This window comes from Typopeltis vanoorti, chromosome 12 (genome assembly GCF_054136105.1).
Source record: "Typopeltis vanoorti isolate ZY-2024b chromosome 12, IOZ_Tvanoo_1.0, whole genome shotgun sequence".
NCBI classification, from domain to species: domain Eukaryota; kingdom Metazoa; phylum Arthropoda; class Arachnida; order Uropygi; family Thelyphonidae; genus Typopeltis; species Typopeltis vanoorti.
The window spans coordinates 95,766,962-95,786,853 of NC_143560.1; the positions used below are offsets into that span (position 1 = coordinate 95,766,962).

A 19,892-nucleotide genomic window follows, 5' to 3' on the forward strand; every position below is an offset into this window, starting at 1 on the left:
GCATTGGTGTTGTGCTTTGTTCAGTGTCTGCATTGATGTTGTGTTCTGTTCAGTGCCTGCGGTGTAGAAGACAGTTTTGTTTGACAGTTCTGAATATCGCTTATAAATTTGGGACAATGTCAGGGGTTATTGCAAAAAAAAGAAAAGTAGATGCAGAGAATCGTCAATTTCAAGACAACTGGATGGAGGATTATTATTTTATTCTGAATAAACATTTGCCTGTATGTTTGCTGTGCAACGAATCCGTATCCGTCAACAAAGAATACAACTTGAAGAGACACTTCGAGACATGTGGATCACCCAAAAATTGATGGACAACTACGAAAAGATGAAATACAGAAGTTGAAGAAGAACTTGGATACCCAGCAGCAAATGTTCAACAAGCAAAGAACACAGCACCACAGCATTGTCAAAGCCAGCTTTGTGATAAGCGAAAAAATCGCTAAGCATTCTAAGTCATTTGGTGAAGGAGAATTTATCAAAGAATATCTGCTGGATGTTGCAAGTATAATATGTTCTGAAAAGAAAAAAGACTTCAAGAATATTCGTTTGTTGAGACGTACTGTTGTCTGACGAATAGAAATTATGGCTGATGATATCAAAAAAAGTTTAAAAGAGAAGATTGCTAGATTGGAAGCATTTTCAATTGCTTTGGATGACAGCAACGATGCCTCCGATACAGCACAACTAGCAATATTTATTCGAGGAGTTGATGCGGATTTCAACATCACAGAAGAATTATTGGCGCTTTGGCCGTTAAAAGGAACAACTACCGGTGAAGATATATTTGAAACAGTCAACACAGTCTTCGAGAGATTTGGGCTTAAATGGAGTTCACTATTTGGCATATGCACTGATGGAGCCCCTGCAATGGTTGGTGCACAGAAGGGATTTATTGGAATAGTTCATGAAAGAGCAATAGAACTACAGATCCATCTGGAAAATTTAACAAATTTTCACTGCATTTTCCACCAACAAAATCTGTGTGCAAAATCGATTAAATTCACAAATGTTATGGAAGTTGTAGTAGCCAGTATTAGCTTTATTAGGTCACGTGTACTTAATCACTGCCAATTTAAGGAGTATTTGGCAGACCTATTTTCGGATTATGAAGATGTGTCTTATTATTGTGAAGTGAGGTGGTTGAGTAAAGGAAAAATGTTAAAACGATTTTATGATCTGAGACAAAACATTGGATTTTATGGACATAAAAGGAAACACAATTAACCAAGTAAAAGATGATGAGTGGGTGTGTGATTTAGCATTCCTTGTAGATGTCACCAGATACCTAAATGAACTAAATCTTAAATTGCAAAAACAAGGACAATTGGTTCATGAACTGCATGGACATGTCAAAGCTTTTTGTAATAAACTAAGATTGTTAGAAAGTCAGATAAGAGCTAAAAATTGTTATCATTTTCCTACTCTAGCAACTCATAAAAATATCCCTTACAATTGTTATGGAGATGAACTGAAGTCACTAATAGAGCAATTTGATACAAGGTTTGGCGACTTCAAAAACAAAGACTCCTCAGTCGCTATATTTGCTTGTCCAATGGATGCTGATGTAAATAATGTGCCAGAAAACTTACAGATGGAACTTATTGAGCTTCAGGCAGATTTAGTGCTAAAATCACAATTTAACAACATTGCTTTGATGGATTTTTATAAATTTTATTTGGTGGAAGAAAAATATACAAATTTACGAGCCTTTTCAAGAAAAATCATTTGTCTTTTCGGCAGCACATGTGTGAACAGTTTTTTTCGAGGATAAAATACAATAATTCAAAAATTCGGATAAGAATAATGGACGAAAACCTCGAAAATTCTATGCAGTTATCCTTAAGTAATATTAACGTCAATGTTGATAGTCTCGTAGTTGAAGTACAAGGCCAATCTTCACATTAAATTGTTATGTCGTTCATTATATTATAAAATTTATGTAGAGCTTTATACCCAAGCATTATATTAAATAAATGAAATATGGAGTAGCAACTTGTTTTAATTCATTTAATATTAATTTATTTTATTTAATAATTTGGTCTGGCCCTTGACTCAGAGACAGAATGATAATTTGGCCCCTGAACTAGGAAAGGTTGCCTGTGCCTGCTCTAAAAGAATAATAGCCACAAAGCAGACAAAGGGAATTCAACTGTGGTGATGGATTCAACAGAATATGAAAGCAAAATGCACACACTTCTCCAAGATCATTCAACATACCAAATTATAGATCAGGATCCCACCAACTCACAAAAGAATAAGGTGTTGCAAATTATTGAACAAAGTCACTTCCTGCCCTAAAGAAACAGTTAAAAAACTCAAGCTCTTCCACATTAAAATACTCAGGGTATGGAGCACCAGAAATTCACAAATGAGGTACACCTTTATGTCTTATTGTGGATAGTACAAACAGTCCCACATATAAACTTGCTAGACATTTAGCCAAATTACTAGCCACGCTCACAAACAATTCTCCCTCTTTTGTTAAAAATCCTACCCACCTAAAAAGTATTTTAGAAATCCATACCTTAAAAAGTTCAGATAATGATATCACCTCACTATTCACAAATGTACCATTAAACCATTAATTGAAACCCTAGATTTACTAGTCAGAATTTCCCCCTGATATATTTCAACTATTTAAATTCACAGTACAGGCACTTGGAATAGCTAGCTTTTCCAAGTGTTCTATGTAGAAGTTGGCTAAGATGGAGAAAGGGGGGGGGAGCCCATAGCTGTCCCATCTAAGTGTTTGTATATTTTACATAGAAAGGAAAAATATACAAACACTTAGATGGGACAGCTATGGGCTCCCCACCCCTTTCTCCCTCTTCTACATAGCCAACTTCTACATAGAACACTTGGAAAAGCTAGCTATCAGTACAGCCACACTCAAGCCAAGGCTTTGGCTGTGCTATGTTGATGATGTGTTTGCTATTTGGCCACATGACCCAGACACATTGGATACATTCTTATTGCATTTAAATAGCAAGCACCCAAAAATCCACTTTACAATGGAACTGGAAGCTTATGATTGTCTAACCTTCCTGAATACACTAATAACACATCTTCCAGATGGTTCTTTATCATTCTCGGTTTATAGAAAACCCACACATACAGGGAGATATTTATACACACCATTACCCATCTCAACAATATGGTATTATAAAAGCACTAACCCACAAAGCTAGAGCAATTTGTTCCGATGACATCACTCTCACTCACTTATGTCACACCTTCTTGATCAATGGCTATAATCCCTATAAGATAGACAAAATACTAAATGCTCCCCAGAGAGGAGATTAAAGGTGAGATGTACCTTTAATTTTTTTTCCAGTAAGGAAATACCATGAGTAGACATATTACTTGCTATTATAATAATGCAATTAACTCACGTAAAATATTCTTTATTAGTAGAATTTTCGCCTGAGTATCACAGGCATCATCAGTACAAGTACAAAAGCTAAGTAGCTTAGCTACTTAAGTGACGCTTTGTGAATATATCAGTTATTGTTTAATTAGCTTTTGTACTTGTACTGATGATGCCCGTGATACTCAGGCGAAAATTCTACTTACAAAGAATATTTTATGTGAATTAATTGCATTATTATAATAGTAAGTAATGTGCCTTTAATGTATGGGATGTTTAACAGAGTGCTTAACAAACACCAACTATGCACCATATTTAAACCGTATGTGAAATTGGTAACTCTCATCTGTTCACCCAAGGACAGAATCTCTCCTTTATCATATCCAGGAGTCTATGAAGTGCCCTGTTCATGTCATTGAGCCTACTATGAACAGACAGGAAGAACTGTGGACATCTGCCTCAGTAAACATAAAAAAATATATCCGGTACTATCACTATGGCAAGTCAGGTCTAGCAGACCATGCTTTAGATACCCCTGCACTCAGGATCAATTGGGAAAAAAAAAGTGCTGCACAGAAGCTTTTACAAGTCAGAAAGGTTATTTCTGGAATCAACAGAAGCCCTGAAACATACTCCAAACCTCAACAAGTATGGCTGTATAAATTTGCCAAAGATTTAGGAGACGGTCATCTTAAGACCAAATTAATACCTGCTTTCTCTCTCTGTTTTTTTTTTCTTTTTTTTTTTTTCTTACTCAGCATAGATGTTGCCTAATTAGGACTTTAGTCTTTGTGTTGCATGTTACATTGTTGTTCAAACTAGTCCCATTGTTATAATATTTTTGTGCTCTGAAGATGCTGGATCGAATACCAGCGAAATATCATCAATAGGTTAATAAATAGTTATTTTCTTATCAGTCTGTGTTCTCATCTATACCATTAAAATTAATCAATATGTACAACAAACACATAAGCCTTCCCACATGTTTAATTAGTGTCTTATATAATGGAACTATCACCTCCCTAACCCTGCATATCAGGATTCTTTGCAGTATATAAGCAGTTTTCTAGGTAACCTTAAAAACTTTTGCAGTGAGCCCCTGAACTTTAGTTCCCTGTTCACCAAGATCCCCAGATTTCTTGCCTTCTCTACCTCTTGAAGCAAAGTTGTTCTAATATAATAAACCTTGGTCTAGTTTCTCTGGCCTTTACACCTATCATTATTGAAGTGTATCCACATTCTTCAGCCCAAAGCACTAACCTATTCACATTCTTCATAACAACATAACCTGACATCAGAGTTTCCTCTTGACACTGTTCTTTCCAATTAACATAATCTATAAATAGTTGAATATCTCCTTACAAACCTCAAACTATATCATTAATCTATAAATTAAACAACTGTGGTCCTAGAACAGACCTCTATGAAACCTCACTTGTCACCTTTCTTGTTTGGGATACTTCACCTCATACACAATTCGCTGGATCCTATCAACCGACTATACCTGTAATCAAGCTATTCTCAATCCATTTCCATTCTGCTCAATTTCAACAGTAATTGTCATATGATGCTCTATCAAATCACTTCAGCAAAATTAAAAAAAACAGCCATATATGCATTGCCTTTATCCAATATATTTATCACCCTATTATAAAATAACCAAGTTAATGAAGCAAGACTCCTTTCAAATCCATGCTGCACTCTCAAAAGATTTTTATCAAAATACAAAACCTTAACTCTTCAGTCCAGGTTTGTATCTTATCTCTAATCAACCACTCTAAAACGTTAAGTGGCTGGTGTTTAACCCATTTAGGCAGGCTTCAACCAAGGCTTGGGTTAGACACTGTCGACTTGGAGAGTTTCCCCTTTTGCAAAAAGGAAAGTCTCACAACAGGAAGTGTCCCAGGACGGTGGGACTTGTTCCTGTTGTGAGACTTATAGAACAACCAAGTCAAAGGCACAGCCAACATTTCAGTCCTGAACTGTCTTCTCCTTGTCCTTGTTGTTATTCAACCATTGCATTATATCTTTCAACTAATTTTGAATATTCTCAAAAATGTAAAATTATATTTCAGAATCGTTTAATGGAAATGGAATTAAAAGATATATTCCGGTGATTACACCACATTTTTTATTATTCAGTTATACAAAATACTGAAATAATAGTTCCCGACAAGTTTCGTAAATCGTAGGATTTACATCTTCAGAGGGTAAATAGTAAAACTTAAAGTTTAAACAAGAGAAATTAATAACTACAAATCATAACCGTCTGGCTATTCATAAACTCAAACAACAGAATACAGATATAAAACGTTACTGATGTTGAACAATACTGGACGATGTCACTTGTTCTCGTTCATACAGTCCGAGCTCAGATTGAGGTAGATTTTTTATTAGAGCTGACCACACTTGATGGAATTGTTTTTTGTGAAATGTACTTATATCACATGATAAGAAATAATTCTTATTGAAAGTTTAATTTAGGTATGAACGGAAAGTTTTTGTTGAGGATAGATTTTAATGTTTAACTTTAGAAAATAAATCAGTCAAATAATAGCTCTGATTCACATTAAAAAAAAAAAAAAAATTATGCATACTATATATTGAAGGCTGTTGCCATTTTAGTAAAGAACTAACATGAATAGCTATGAATTCCAGTTATGCAGGTTCTGAGGGGGTGTGGTATGTTTAATAAATTTTACATTACTAGCTTTTCTTGTCAACAACTTTCTTCAGATTAATCCATTATTTGTCATGTCTCCAGTATTCTTATAAATATTGGATTATTTTTAAATGTTCTACATTTTAGCATTGTGAGTCAATATTAACTGCAGTGATCTGCCTAGATTTTGGTAGATCACTGCAGTGTGTGTCTTTTACTTGGCATCTTACGTCTGTCTTCTTTCCTTGCCCATTTTGTGTAAGTGATTGGTGGTGGTGGTTTTGGATTTATGGCCAAAGCAACTCATTGCTATGATGTCAATGTATTATGTCTCTAAATTGTGTGTATGTGTATTTTTCTGGGTATTTTGCAGTAAGAAAAATCCAGTTTTCTAGGAGAGAAAACTCTTTCACCCACTTATGAGACTAATTCACCTTCGGTTGAAAAGCCATTATAAAAATTGTTTACATCCTAGACAGGATTTGAATCCAGGTCTTTCTAACTAAAAGGATATCACCAATACCAACTGAGCTATGGAGGTTCTGTTTAAGTGACAGTATTATCATCTGAGAGTAGTTCTACTCATACATTCTTGAATACTAATGATCTCAAGTACCTTTCTGTATTTTCATTTTTAATATGATTCTGAAATTTGTTTATTCCCAGTTTTTTCCAGCACTGTATAGTCTTTTATCAGCTAATGTGTTTTTACCAAATCTGAAATCCAGTGAATTCTTTTTAAAACACTTGTTCATATTTTTCTTTTCAACTTGGTACTCATTTTTAGCATCCTGAAAACTAAGTGTTGATCACTTCCTATTCAACACTGAATCTGAATCCCTGGTTGAATTTTCGCATTCCTACATGGAAGTCTTCTCCCAGTTATCCGATTTTGACCATAAGTTATCCCTGAATATATAAAATACTATTAGTGAATGTCATTTTTATGTTCAGTCCTTTGCAAGTAAGATTTGGTGTCTCTAATTCAGAAAAGTGAGCTGTAATTAGCAAAAGGAGAGAGGGGAAAAAAGACATTTGGAAAATGAATAATAAAAAAAAAAGAAAATTGGATACCAGAATCCTGAAAAAGGATTATTTTGTGATTCCCATCCACCATAGTGTTAACCTGTAGTACATTAATACTGTGGTTGGACTAAGAATTTTTTGTCTATTTTTTAAAATTGATTTTTGTAATTTTTTTTGTATTTTTTAAATTCATTTTCCTGGTTCAGAAATCCTGCTCTAGAGGCCAAATGTAGAAATTTTTCTAGCCACATGAGGCCTCCAATTATTGTGGCAGTAATCTAGCATCGGATATTGAAATTCATCTACCATGTAAAATATAAACATGTCCATCTATGCTTATTATTATTATTATTACGGGCAGCTCCAAGGAGTCCTTAGACTCATCTTGAACCCACAGCCTATTAGTTGGAGAGCAGATACACTTACCACTTGACCAACCAAGTTGGCTTTGTTTGCTAATAAATAGAAGACAGGAGTTTAGCAAAAAAAAAGTACTCTGCTATATGTGCTTTGCCAGCAATTAGAAACTGCAAGTTTAAAAAAAAAAGTTGACATATTTTCATGTGTTTAAAAAAAAAAAAAAAAAAAGGAAAATGCTTTGAAGTAATATATTTTGTTTCTGTTAATTAAAAGCTCAATTTAAAGCTAATTAATCCTGTTTACAAAGAAAGTTGAAAAAGAAGTGATTAGAATCTCTGACCTGCCATTACTGCATGAAGTTTTCTGATTTTTCTCCTGCTTAATTCTGGATCTAAAGTGCTCTTCTATATTAAGATAGGATTCACCTTATTTTTATTACAAAGTGAACATTTTCATTGACTGCAATTCTTTTCCTAAGAAATCTTAGACTAGTCCCAGAAAATGATTTTGATTTAGAAAGATTATTATTGTTACTTGAGATGAAATTTTGTTTCTTCCATTTATGAAAGTGAAAAGCCTTTCAGAAAATGAAAGGAACATGTTGATAAAAGTTTAGGTTCACTTGGTTGTCTAGTTCTCTTGAACTAGAGAACCAGGTGACTTAGATGAAGTTTTAGGTATGAACTGCTTTAATTGATATGCACCGTAGCGCTTCTGATGATATTAAGCATTGTCATTGATAATAATTGATCAATGAATATAACATTGATAATATTCAGTTTATCAATGATAAATTGAATATTAAGAATTAAAGTTGATATTTTATTATTAAAAAGATATTCCATATTAAACTTTTAAAACCTGCACAGACATATTTTATTAATTGAATGAGAGAGAGTGTCTGTGTCTGAATGAGTGAGCTAGTAACAGAACACTTTCACAAGTATTTTGATAAATGCTTGTTTTTCTTCATTGAGATTTAAGGATTAATGTTATGGCATCTACATTAGCAAAAGCAATATATGAAGAGAGATGTAATCAATGAATCGAGGAACACATATGATAATCTTTGTACTCAGTTGTTTTAGCTTATATATGTTTAAAATAAGGGAAATGTAGTGGAAGTTGCTATCGAAAATAGAATTGATTATTCTTTCTTAAATGTATTCATTATTATTATTATACCAATACCTGTCCCTTTGACTGAAGGATTGTTATTGTGATAATGCATGAAAAGAATAATAACCAGGCTAACAAGTTGCTGAATATTGAGCTACTTGTTGACATGTCCTATCCTATCAGTGGTCCTAACAGACACTTAAGCACCCATGACCTTTCCAAGTATTCTTGGACTTTGCAACTGTAACTTGAGGATAAGATGGTTAGCCCTATGCCTCCTGGTGTGTCCTATGTCTGTAGATGCCTGTGTTCACAGGACCGGTTTGCATGTTCTGGGGGACGAAAAAACCAGAGTTCCTGGTTGAAAAAAAACCCTACTTGCATATGAGACTGGCTAACTCACCTTTCATCGAAAGAGACCAAATAAAGGTTCCTCATGTCACTGATGGGAATTCAGCCCAGGTCTTTCCGACCAATGGACTTCGTCTATACTGACCAAGCTATGTAGCTTGGTCAGTATAGACGAACTGACTAACTTTTTTTTTTTAAATTAGTTAGTGTGTGGTCTCCACTTTCATCATTTACTAGGAAGGTAGTGTATTTGTTACTGAAGAACATGATGTGATAGATAACTGCTGCAATCTTAAGTTCCTAAATTGTATATTGTGTGAAATAGTGCATGTGTGCACTCTGTATTGCAGTTTAAGTTTCTGGGAGAGAAAATATACTTACCATGAGATTGCAGCAGTTCTGAGTATGCTTTTCAGGAGCAATTATTCTAATTCTCTGTCAAATAATAAAGGTTGAGACCACATACCAATTGATTTCCAAAAAGAGTTAAGGCTAAAGAGTGCTGCCTAACTTGAGAACTGAGTTAGTTGATCTTTGGCACAGTTCCTCTGATCAGTGCCTAGAACCTATAACAGTCTAGTTTTTCTTCTTCCAATCTATCATCATGGATGTTACCATGAGGCATCCATTACCATGGATGTTACCATGTATGCACCTATATTAAAAATAAATAAATTATTCAGTTAATTTTTCTTGCTTATTGAAATAAATGTACTTCATCTTTTCTTCAAAGATTGTTAGAAAAGGGATGATATAATGATTCTCAATAATTTTTGGAATGCAAGAACAAACAAGTTATATTCTTTAACAATTAAAAAAAATCTTGAAAATATTAGAATGAAATGAATTACATTACCTCTCATCAGAAATTAAAATCAAAATGCACTGTCTCTGGTAGCCTGTTGCAGAGCCAGTTGATATTAACCAGGTTCATATTCGAGTTAATCAGAGTAGTTGATTATACTTTTTTTTTAGCTGTTAGTTAATTTACTGTGTGTGTTTGGGGAGAGGTGTGTGTGTTATTATTCCCTCCCTCCCCCCTTCCTTGTTATCCACAAATAGGAGATGTGAATCTGGATTTTTCACATATTGGAATGTGGAAAAAATTGTTGGTTTTGAAAAGCTTAGAAAAAAGGAAAGTATAAACTTATTAATATAAATAATTCCTTTTATTTACAGAATGTTACTGTTTGTTTCTCCAGCAGACTGGGGATGATGGAAATTTCATCCTGACCTTCTTTCATACCTTACCTCAAGATTCTTCTTCTGTTCTGTATTTTGCCTTTACTTATCCATTCAGCTATGCTGACTGCCAACAGATGCTTGACAGGCTTGATGCAACATATGGTTCTGGACTCTACCCAGTTCTAGACAGGTAACAGATACTTTAGGCAAGTTGAAAGGTATTATTATGTTCAATTTAGTTTAGTTAGATTTAAAACAGTTTATTCATACTAGTAACTGTAAGCAAGAAAACTGTCTGTTGTTATTCTACCCACTCTGCAGGCATTTCCTAGGTAAATGCACATGTACATAGCTAATGTTTACTTGAATTGATCTCTAGATTTACTGTTATTTTTTCATTAAGGTTTAATCAATAAGATAATGTCTTTTCTTGAAGAAAATATTCATCATGTTTAGAGAAGCTGGCCTTATATTACTGGTAAATACTAAATTTATTTTAATTTCCAAATTTAATTCACATACAGGAAAATTTTTTCTGTATGGTATACATGCATTAAATAGTTTTATTTATTTTTCATTTAGTGTTTGAAATGTTTGAAATAATCTTGTTTGAAAATCAGTTCAGTGTCGAACATTAAGTCTTAACACTGGGATATATGTCTTTCCTGTGGGGTGGAGGAGCCACTTCCAGAAGAAATCTGCAGACCCTTCAGCATTGGTTAAAAAAAAATCTTCCCCAAAAGGAGAGTTTTAAGATTAGCATCACGATTGGTATTATTTATTTCATCTTCCAGATCAGATTTACTCAGTGATCTAAAGTATGGGGGGGAATCAGAACCCCCACCCCCTATAGCATCTGAGTATGAAATAAATATACCTCTCACCTACAGACTGTTCAGCAAATACATCTCCATACTACATATTAAAGGGACATAGGCAGCCTATCAGTAATTACAGATCCATCTGTATATTATCACATACATATAAAAATATTTGCCAGAGTCATTCTAAACATCCATCAATGAAAATAACTGCAAAGAACAGGCCAGTTTCAAAAGAGGCTTTTCGACAAAATATCACATTCAAACTATTACTCAACTAACAAAAAGATGCAGAAAATACCAGATGTCACTTTATTTTCTTTTTATAGATTTCAAAAAGGCATTTGACACTGTTGAACATAACGTAGTATCATCATCATCATCATCAAATTCCTGCTATGTACCCTCAAGGGGTGTACAGGATATGATAGTACTATATGAAAAAATTACATCATTACTAACTCCCTATCTACAATTTTCTTCCAAATCAGTCTGTTACTTGTCAAGACTCCAACATTACCAGATCTTATATTTCTATCGTCTAAGACACTTTGTACCGTATCAATGCACCTATATCTTGGTCTTCCTCTGGGTCGTTTTCCTGCCAACTTGGCAGAGAACGCTTGTTTTGCTAATCTTTCCTCTCCGCCCATTCTGTTTACGTGACCATACCACCTGAGATTAGCTCTGCTAACACATTCCTGGATGCCGACAATGTCAAGTTCTTTCCTAATATCCTCGTTTTTAATATGATATTGCCATTGATGCCATCTGTTCGCGCCTCTAATCTTTCTCAGGACTCTCATAGCTGCGGTCTCTAGTCTTTGGTCAAGTGTTTTACTTCTGACCTATCGCTCAGATCCATTAGTTAAAACTGGTTTGAACACTGTCTTGTATACAGCTAATTTAGCGTTCTGACTAATTTCTCTCTTATTCCATATGAATTTATTCATTTGACTTCCTGCCATACCAGCTTTGTTGATTCTGTTGTGTATTTCCATATTTAATTTACCATCTTCACTAAAAATCGTGCCTAAGTAGCTGAAATGTTCCACACTTGTTCCACAGGTTTCTCCATTCACAACACAGTTGACATTTTTAATGATTCTGCCTATTTTCATTGTCTTTGTCTTTTTATTGCTGACCTTCATACCATATCTATTACAACAGTTATTCAATTTAGTCAGAGAATCTTGCAGACTAGTAGCAGATTTATTTAGAAGTATAACATCGTCCGCATAAAGCAAAGAGCTGACAATTTTGTGTCATGTTTAATACCACTTTCCTTCATAATGTGATCCATATAGATAATGAATAACAGAGGGGGATAATGTACATCCTTGTCTCACACCAGATTTAACATTAAACCATCTTCCTGTACTTCCTTCAATTCTAACTGCTGACTTATAACTCAAATAAACACTAAGAATTGCTTGATATAATGCCCCATTGACACCATATAACTGTAGCGTATTGAATAGCTTCTCTCTTGGCACCTTGTCATATGCCTTTTCCAAATCGACAAAACTTAAATACAGATCTTTGTTATTTTCCCATGCTTTCTCCACTATTTGTCGTAAAGTGAAGATCTGATTCTGACAGCCTCTATTTGACCTGAATCCAGCTTGTTCTTCACCAAGCTTTTCTTCCACAATTCTTCTCAACCGTTTCTCAAGTATACTTGCATATATCTTACCAGGAACACTCAGTAGGGATATACCTCTGTAATTCTCACATTCAGTTTTATTTACCTTTTTATATATGGGTACTATGAGAGCTCTACTCCAATCATCAGGAATTCGTCCCTCTGTCCAGGCATTCTGAACTATGCAGTGCAGCCACTGTAAGACTTTTATACCACCATACTTCAGCATTTCTGGTCGAATATCATCTACTCTTGCATAACGTAGTATTCCAAGCTTTAATAGAACAAGGATTAGAAATAGCATAGAAGGTACAACAAATATCACTCTTTTCGATCACCTGATTAAAATTAATTTAAGTAGAGTAGTACGTCAGGGTGATATTTTATCACCTAATCTTTTCACATCTACTCTGGACAGCATCATTCAAAAAAATGACATGAAAGGAGGAATAAACATTGATGGTGAACTGTTAAATATTCTATTATTTGCTGATAATGTGATATTAATATTTACCCCCCCCCGAACTCTTAGAATTAGTGCTGAATGACATAAGCCAAAACTGCCAAAAAATTGGATTGGGAATAGATTCGGACAAAACAAGATGGATGAAAAATAAATACTGTAAAGATTATACAGTCACTCTAGAATCCATCAAAAAAGTTGAAGATTATATCTGCCTTGGGCAGTCTATAAAAATGAATAATGACATATCAGATGAAATAAAGGAGAAAAAGAGCTCCTTGGATGACCTTCAACAAAATAAAATCAACAATTACCAACCAAAACATAATATAGAAATAAGAGCCTATCTTTTCAATAGTCTTTTCAACATTCTACAGCATTAACTTATTGCAGTGAAACATGGAACACAACTTTAAAAGAAGAAGAAAGCTTAATAACAACCCAGCATGCAATAGAAAGAAGAATGTGCAACATAAATATAATAGACCATGTAAGACACAGAAATCAGGAAGAAGTCTGGAATCAAAGATGTAATAAAAACAATCTACAACAGCAAAATGTAAATGGGCAGGACACCTCGCCAGAATGAGAAACAACAGATGGACAGTCAGAGTAATCGGTATCTGAGAGAAACCAAAAGGAAACCTGGAAGACCATCCCTTAAGGTGGGAAGACCCAGTGATCAAGAAAGTTGGTAGAAAATGGAGAAGAAAGGGGCTCAAGACAAATAGCTGGACTCTTTATGTCATGGAGAAATCCTGACTGAAATCACAGTAATGCTGTTTTCATCGCTTTGTGTGAGACCACCATACTGCTTATTGAAGGCCTGAAGTGGCTTTAAAAAGTTCCATGTTTGGTCTTTAGAGTAAGGAACCAGTTTGATTCACATTCCACCTATGTCACTAATGGCAATAGGTTTATAACATTTTGTGGGTGGGATTGATATAAAAAAAAAAATCCATTTTTTTTTTTTTATTGACGTTATGTTGCGTACAGTGTGCTTCACTAGTTTTTATGTGCAAAGTTTCTGAATTGAAATGTACTATGGGTATCTTGGAATTCATCAGCTAGGAATCATCACCAGTGTCCATGGATCCAGTGCCTGTTGGTATCCAGTACTCTCTTCACCGTTCCTTGCAATTTCTCTCTGTCCATTGCCAATTATTCAAATCCTGCAAACACACTAAAATATAGTTTTATGTTGTGTTATACTTACTTCAACCTTAGTATCACCGCTGGGTCTAGCTCCCACTGAAAAGACCTCAATAAAGATCGAAACCAGTCTTGGTAGTGACCCTTGTCATAATGCATAGCATTATACAAGTCTGCAAGGAGATGTGCTTTGCATTATGGGATACTAAGGCAAGTGATGTGAAGTCATACCACCTTTACCACGAATTGCCCCAGTCCTGAAAATATTTCAGGTGCAAACTTTGTTTGCTTACACTTGGATAAAGGATTAACCTAAGTATATAATTTCTTCGTATCTTTAATTTATATATTCAGTCTTATTATAAATGTTATTGAAATCATTATTTCACTGTGATGTGATGTGTACATAAAACTTGAGTTTCTTGTGTAGCATTCCATCACCTCAGAACATTTATTACTGCCGAGAGCTATTGTGTCATTCTTTGGATGGTCACAAGGTAGAATTGCTCACAATAAGTTCATACCAAGGAATAACTGAGGAACGTGAAGCTAGATTGCCATATTTATTTCCAGATTTGGCAAAACCCCGTTGCCAAAAGTTTATTGGAAAAAAGGTTTGTAATAATTATTTGTTTTTAATTTAAGATTCTTACAGATTTTTTCAGAAGCTTGATAGAGATTTGTGCATCTTATTTTCTGCAACCAAAAAAAAAAAAAGTAGTTTTAATTCATGTTGTACAGTATTTATTTATAACATTCTGATTAATGTGTGCATTTTGTTTTTAATGATTAAAAGTTAATTCTTTACTAATTAAACTTGTAGAGGTACCATTAATTGGATGTACTGTAGTAATATATCCCATTCTTGAAATACATATTAATAGTGTCATAAAATGGTCAAAATTCCATACTTATATTATCATTTGGGCCTGAAGGAGAACCGGCCTACCAGTCCGGAACTCAGGGGGTTGGGTGCCGAAAACTCTGGGAGGGGGAACCCCCTTTCGGGTTTTCAAAATTCAAGTCATCAGAATTCAAGGAGAACTGGCCTACCAGTCCAGAACTCAGATTCCGCCACGGGAAGGGCCCCCCCCCCCCCCCATTTTGAGTCTATAGCATCATAGCGTAGCTGCTGGAGAGCAGATACGCTAACCACTCGACCAACGAGGCCAGCATGAGTAACTTAATTATGGATATTGGTTATAGAAATATCCATTACAATCTGATCATATAATTTATATTTGCTTACATGCAAGCACAGGTATTGTGAATTCAAATGTTGACAGACATGATTGTTGATTAATTTACTAGTAAAATAAAAAAGGTAGCTGAAAATAACAAGGGCAGTTGATGCAATCTACCTAAAAGTAACATGGTTTTACAGTTACTCATAAATATCAAAATCATAGTTCTGGGAGGAAAACCCATTTTAGTGAGCAATCAATATTTTGATAAGCTACATAAATTTTGCTGTTAGCGTGTACTTAAAGAATTTTCCTGTTTTTGCAGTAAAATGTTTTTTTGTGTTGTAATTTTAAATGCTAAAAATGGAAAATTCTTTAGCACTTAAAAATGCTTAACTGTTGGTTTTGGAAAATGTGCTTTTTTCCTTTAATAAAACACCCGCTCATTCGTCATGATGTTTGCTTAGGATTAGTTTTGCCATTGAATTTTCTCTTATACTGCTATAACTTCTATGATTCTCCTTGTATAAATAGTCCTGCCAGTCTCAACATTCAAACTTCATTTTCTGCCTACAACTAACTTAGTGTTAATTAAACACTATATACACTGCACGTCACTTTTATTGACTGATAAGTGGCAGTTTTATTTAACATATCTGTGTTGTTAGCTATCCAGTAGCTGTTACTTAAATGCAGGTTTGTTGCACATACATATTCAAGTCATTTCCTTGTTTGACAGTTTTTTTGTTCATGAAAATATAATTTTCTAATATACAATTATTTTTTAAATCAAGCTAATTTAGAAAAAATAATTTCTATGAAATTTGTCATTGTTTTAAATAAAAAATCAATAGTGAAATTTAGTTATCTTGCAACATTTTTAAGTAAAGTAAGATATAAATCTGTTCAATATTAGTATATAGCATTTTTAATAGCTACAGTTGTAAACTGTAATCCACACTCATGATTGAAACTGTGTGATAATCCCAGCTGTGTTCTCTATTGGAAGTTTGGATGATGGGGGGGGGGTGAATAATTTATTGGTTACTATTAACTCATTTTCGTGGCTGCATTTTCATTCTCAGAGACAGTGCTATTGAAATCAAGAAATGCTTGTTTCCTTATAATATATCTCTAATTTTAAATGCAAGTATTAAGTTCATTCATGTTGGAGGTTTAATGGAATATTATCAGCACTGAGAAAGGATTAAAAACAATTTTAATACTTCCAGTATTTTGTCTGTGTTGCAGAGATATCTTCAGGGATTACAAAAAAAACTTTTGTAACAGCACACACAAATAAAATACAATAGTGAGTGAAACTAAAGTCCTGTCTAGGTGATGTGCCCTCTATGGGCATTTGCAGATGGCTTAGGATGTAAAGAAGGACCTCTGATAATGTTTCCCAAATTTTGGGAAGTTTAATGCAACTGTATTTGTTTAAACAACCGAATTTAAACAAAAAGATGTCTCTGTGACGGAGACAAAATATTGGAAGTATTAAAATTGTTTTCAATCCTTTTTCAGTGCTGATAATATTCCATTAAACCTCCAACATGAATTCTTCACAGCACTTAAGCCTCAACACACGGACAAATATTAGATAGACTAAACAGTATAATGTATTTTATACTTCTAGTCCTTTTATCTTATAATTATAGTTCTCATATTTGTAAATTTAGGGACACAAAAACACACGTGTTGAACAGATTATTTTATTAATTACTAATAAAATAAAACTTGACGTTTCGACCCCTGTATTGAGGTCATCATCGGAAGAATACAAGTGTATGCGGAACCAAGCTACATGCTCATGCCCTGTATACCGGTAAACTAAATCTACATAGTTAGTTAATCCTTTTCCCTAGCCTGACCTCTAGTGATAAAAATAAATAAAATAAAATAAATAAATACAACTACAATAAACTGCTAAAGTCCTCATGTATTAATATTCTTCTGGATAGTTCTGATTGTTATAATATGATTTCTTTCAGTTGCTGTTGAATGTTACAAACACTTCACCAGGTTGTCTTTTTGTAGTGGGATTTTTCTGTGGCTAGTTTAGGTTGTTATACAGGTTGTAGATGGGTCCTCCACATTCTTGAAATGGTTAGGCCATCATTTTTGTTGCGATTTGGGTTGTGTTTGAGTATTTCACATGACTCTTTAAATTTTCTCTCAAACCAGGTTTTGGTGCAGTGTAGGGACTTTGATTGGAAAAATACCAAGTCCCTACACTGTACCAAAACCTGGTTTGAGAGAAAATTTAAAGATTCAAGTGAAATGCTCAAACACAACCCAAATCTCAACAAAAATGATGGCCTAACCATTTCAAGAATGTGGAGGACCCGTCTACAACCTGTATAACAACCTAAACTAGCCATAGAAAAATCCCACTACAAAAAGACAACCTGGTGAAGTGTTTGTAACATTCAACAGCAACTGAAAGAAATCATATTATAACAATCAGAACTATCCAGAAGAATATTAATACATGAGGACTTTAGCAGTTTATTGTAGTTGTATTTATTTATTTTATTTTATTTTATTTATTTTTATCACTAGAGGTCAGGCTAGGGAAAAGGATTAACTAACTACATACATTTAGTTTACCGGTATACAGGGCATGAGCATGTAGCTTGGTTCCGTATACACTTGTATTCTTCCGATGATGACCTCGATACAGGGGTCGAAACGTCAAGTTTTATTTTATTAGTAATTAATAAAATAATCTGTTCAACACGTGTGTTTTTGTGTCCCTAAATTTACAAATATGAGTGCTGATCACCATGTAACCTTAAAAGAAAGAATTATAATTATAGTTGTTAATAGCAGGACAAAATAAGAGAAACTTCCCATTGTAATATGATTTTTTAATCATCATTTAAAAAAAAAAAAAGATTGATGGATATATGCTAAACTGTACCAGTGCAAGTAGATATAATATTTATGTAATCTCAGAATCATTATTATTATTATTCTGTTAATTTTAAATTGTTCTCCAAATAATTTTATTCCTTGTAATCATGAAACAGTTATTGTTTAGCTGAAATTAATTGAAATAACACTCACCCCACGTGCATTGAGAGTGATATCCTCAGTGACATACCAATCTCACTGTAGGGGGGGGGCATTGGATCCCCCCCATTTGTGAGGGTACAGCAGTAAAACAGCTCTACAGGCTGGCTGCTGGTTAGTAATGAATCTTGAGGCTTCCTGATCAGCTAGAATCAAATCCTGCAACCACGTATGTTGCCAGTATGTGACTGGACGGAGACCAAATACTGTGGCTGCAGGATAAACTGCTGAGGCCATGTGTGGACAGGAGACCAAGTTCCCTCTGTGTGGGCAGTATATTTGCAAGTCTGTCTCCTCTCACTGCATGCCCTGCTTCTTCCTCTTTATCTCTTCCTCACCAAATATAAGGGACCACAACCCATAGGAATGTAATTTTACTGTGGATCTCAAAAATTCTCCCACAAAAAATAGTTTAAAAAAATCCAACCAAATATCATAAAAAACGAAAATCCAACCAAACAACCCACCAACACTAATTCTTACCAAAAAAAAGTTTCCACATTTGCTTCACCAACATTCGTTGCCTAAACAACCATATAAATGATGTACACTGCTACCAACAGTCATCTAAACCAGAATTACTATTCCTATCAAAACCCCAACTGGCAACCTCAACAGCCCAAACTACACATTACACAGCTCTTTCTGTCACAAGGGAGGCACTTGTGCATTTATCAGAACCAGCATACCATGCCAGAGACTGCAAATCTTTGAATCGCCACTGTTTGATCTTGCTCAAAATTTCTCTACCAAATCAACCTACCCTTTATTGCTCTCCAAACTCCGTCAACTACTCTGGCCTCTTCAACTGTCTCTCCGAAGCTTGACTTTCTGCAGTCGAAATATCCCAATAAGGAGTTCATCCTTCTTGGGGACTTCAGTGTCCACAACTCATATTGGTTCTCCTTTTCCAGTTTTACTGATCAAGCAGGCAGGAATGCTGAGGTCTTCTTGGGGACTTCAGTGTCCACAACTCATATTGGCTCTCCTCCAGTTTTACTAATCAAGCAGGCAGGAATGCTGAGGTATTTGTCATCAGCATTGACCTATCTCAGATCATCAGTCTTCCTACCAGATTACTGACAATCCTTTCCAATTTGCCAATACATTGGACCTTTTCCTAACAGCTCCCCTTCCAGGTATACTGTGGTTGTTGGGTCTCCTTTTTGGTAACTCAGACCACAATCTCCTGCAAGTCTCTTTTGCCACAGAACAGCTTTCACCCATCAATTCACAGTCTTGTATCCTTTGACACTACAAGGCTGCTAACTGGGAGGATCTCCATGACTTCTATTCCTCCTTCCTATGGTCCAACTATTGCTTCATTCTTTTTATCCAAGCACTTGGTCAGACTGAATAACAGAAATCGTCCACACGGGAATTAAGGCTTTAATCCCTTATTCCACTTCAAATTCTCAGCCACCATCCAAGCCTTGATTCTCAAAAAAGTGTGCCAATGGTGTAAAAAAAAAAAAG

General features: G+C 34.6%; 1 protein-coding gene across 1 annotated transcript in view; it reads left to right on the top strand.

The window, feature by feature from the left end:
* The window catches only part of LOC150101026 (cytosolic carboxypeptidase-like protein 5), a 207,338-nt gene that overhangs the window by 58,080 nt on the left and 129,366 nt on the right, over positions 1-19,892 (top strand). Inside the window, exons 4-5 of the mRNA XM_090401454.1 lie at positions 10,091-10,263; positions 14,585-14,768. Of these exons, the coding sequence (XP_090257580.1) occupies positions 10,091-10,263; positions 14,585-14,768 (357 nt within the window). The remainder of the gene's footprint in view (positions 1-10,090; positions 10,264-14,584; positions 14,769-19,892) is intronic.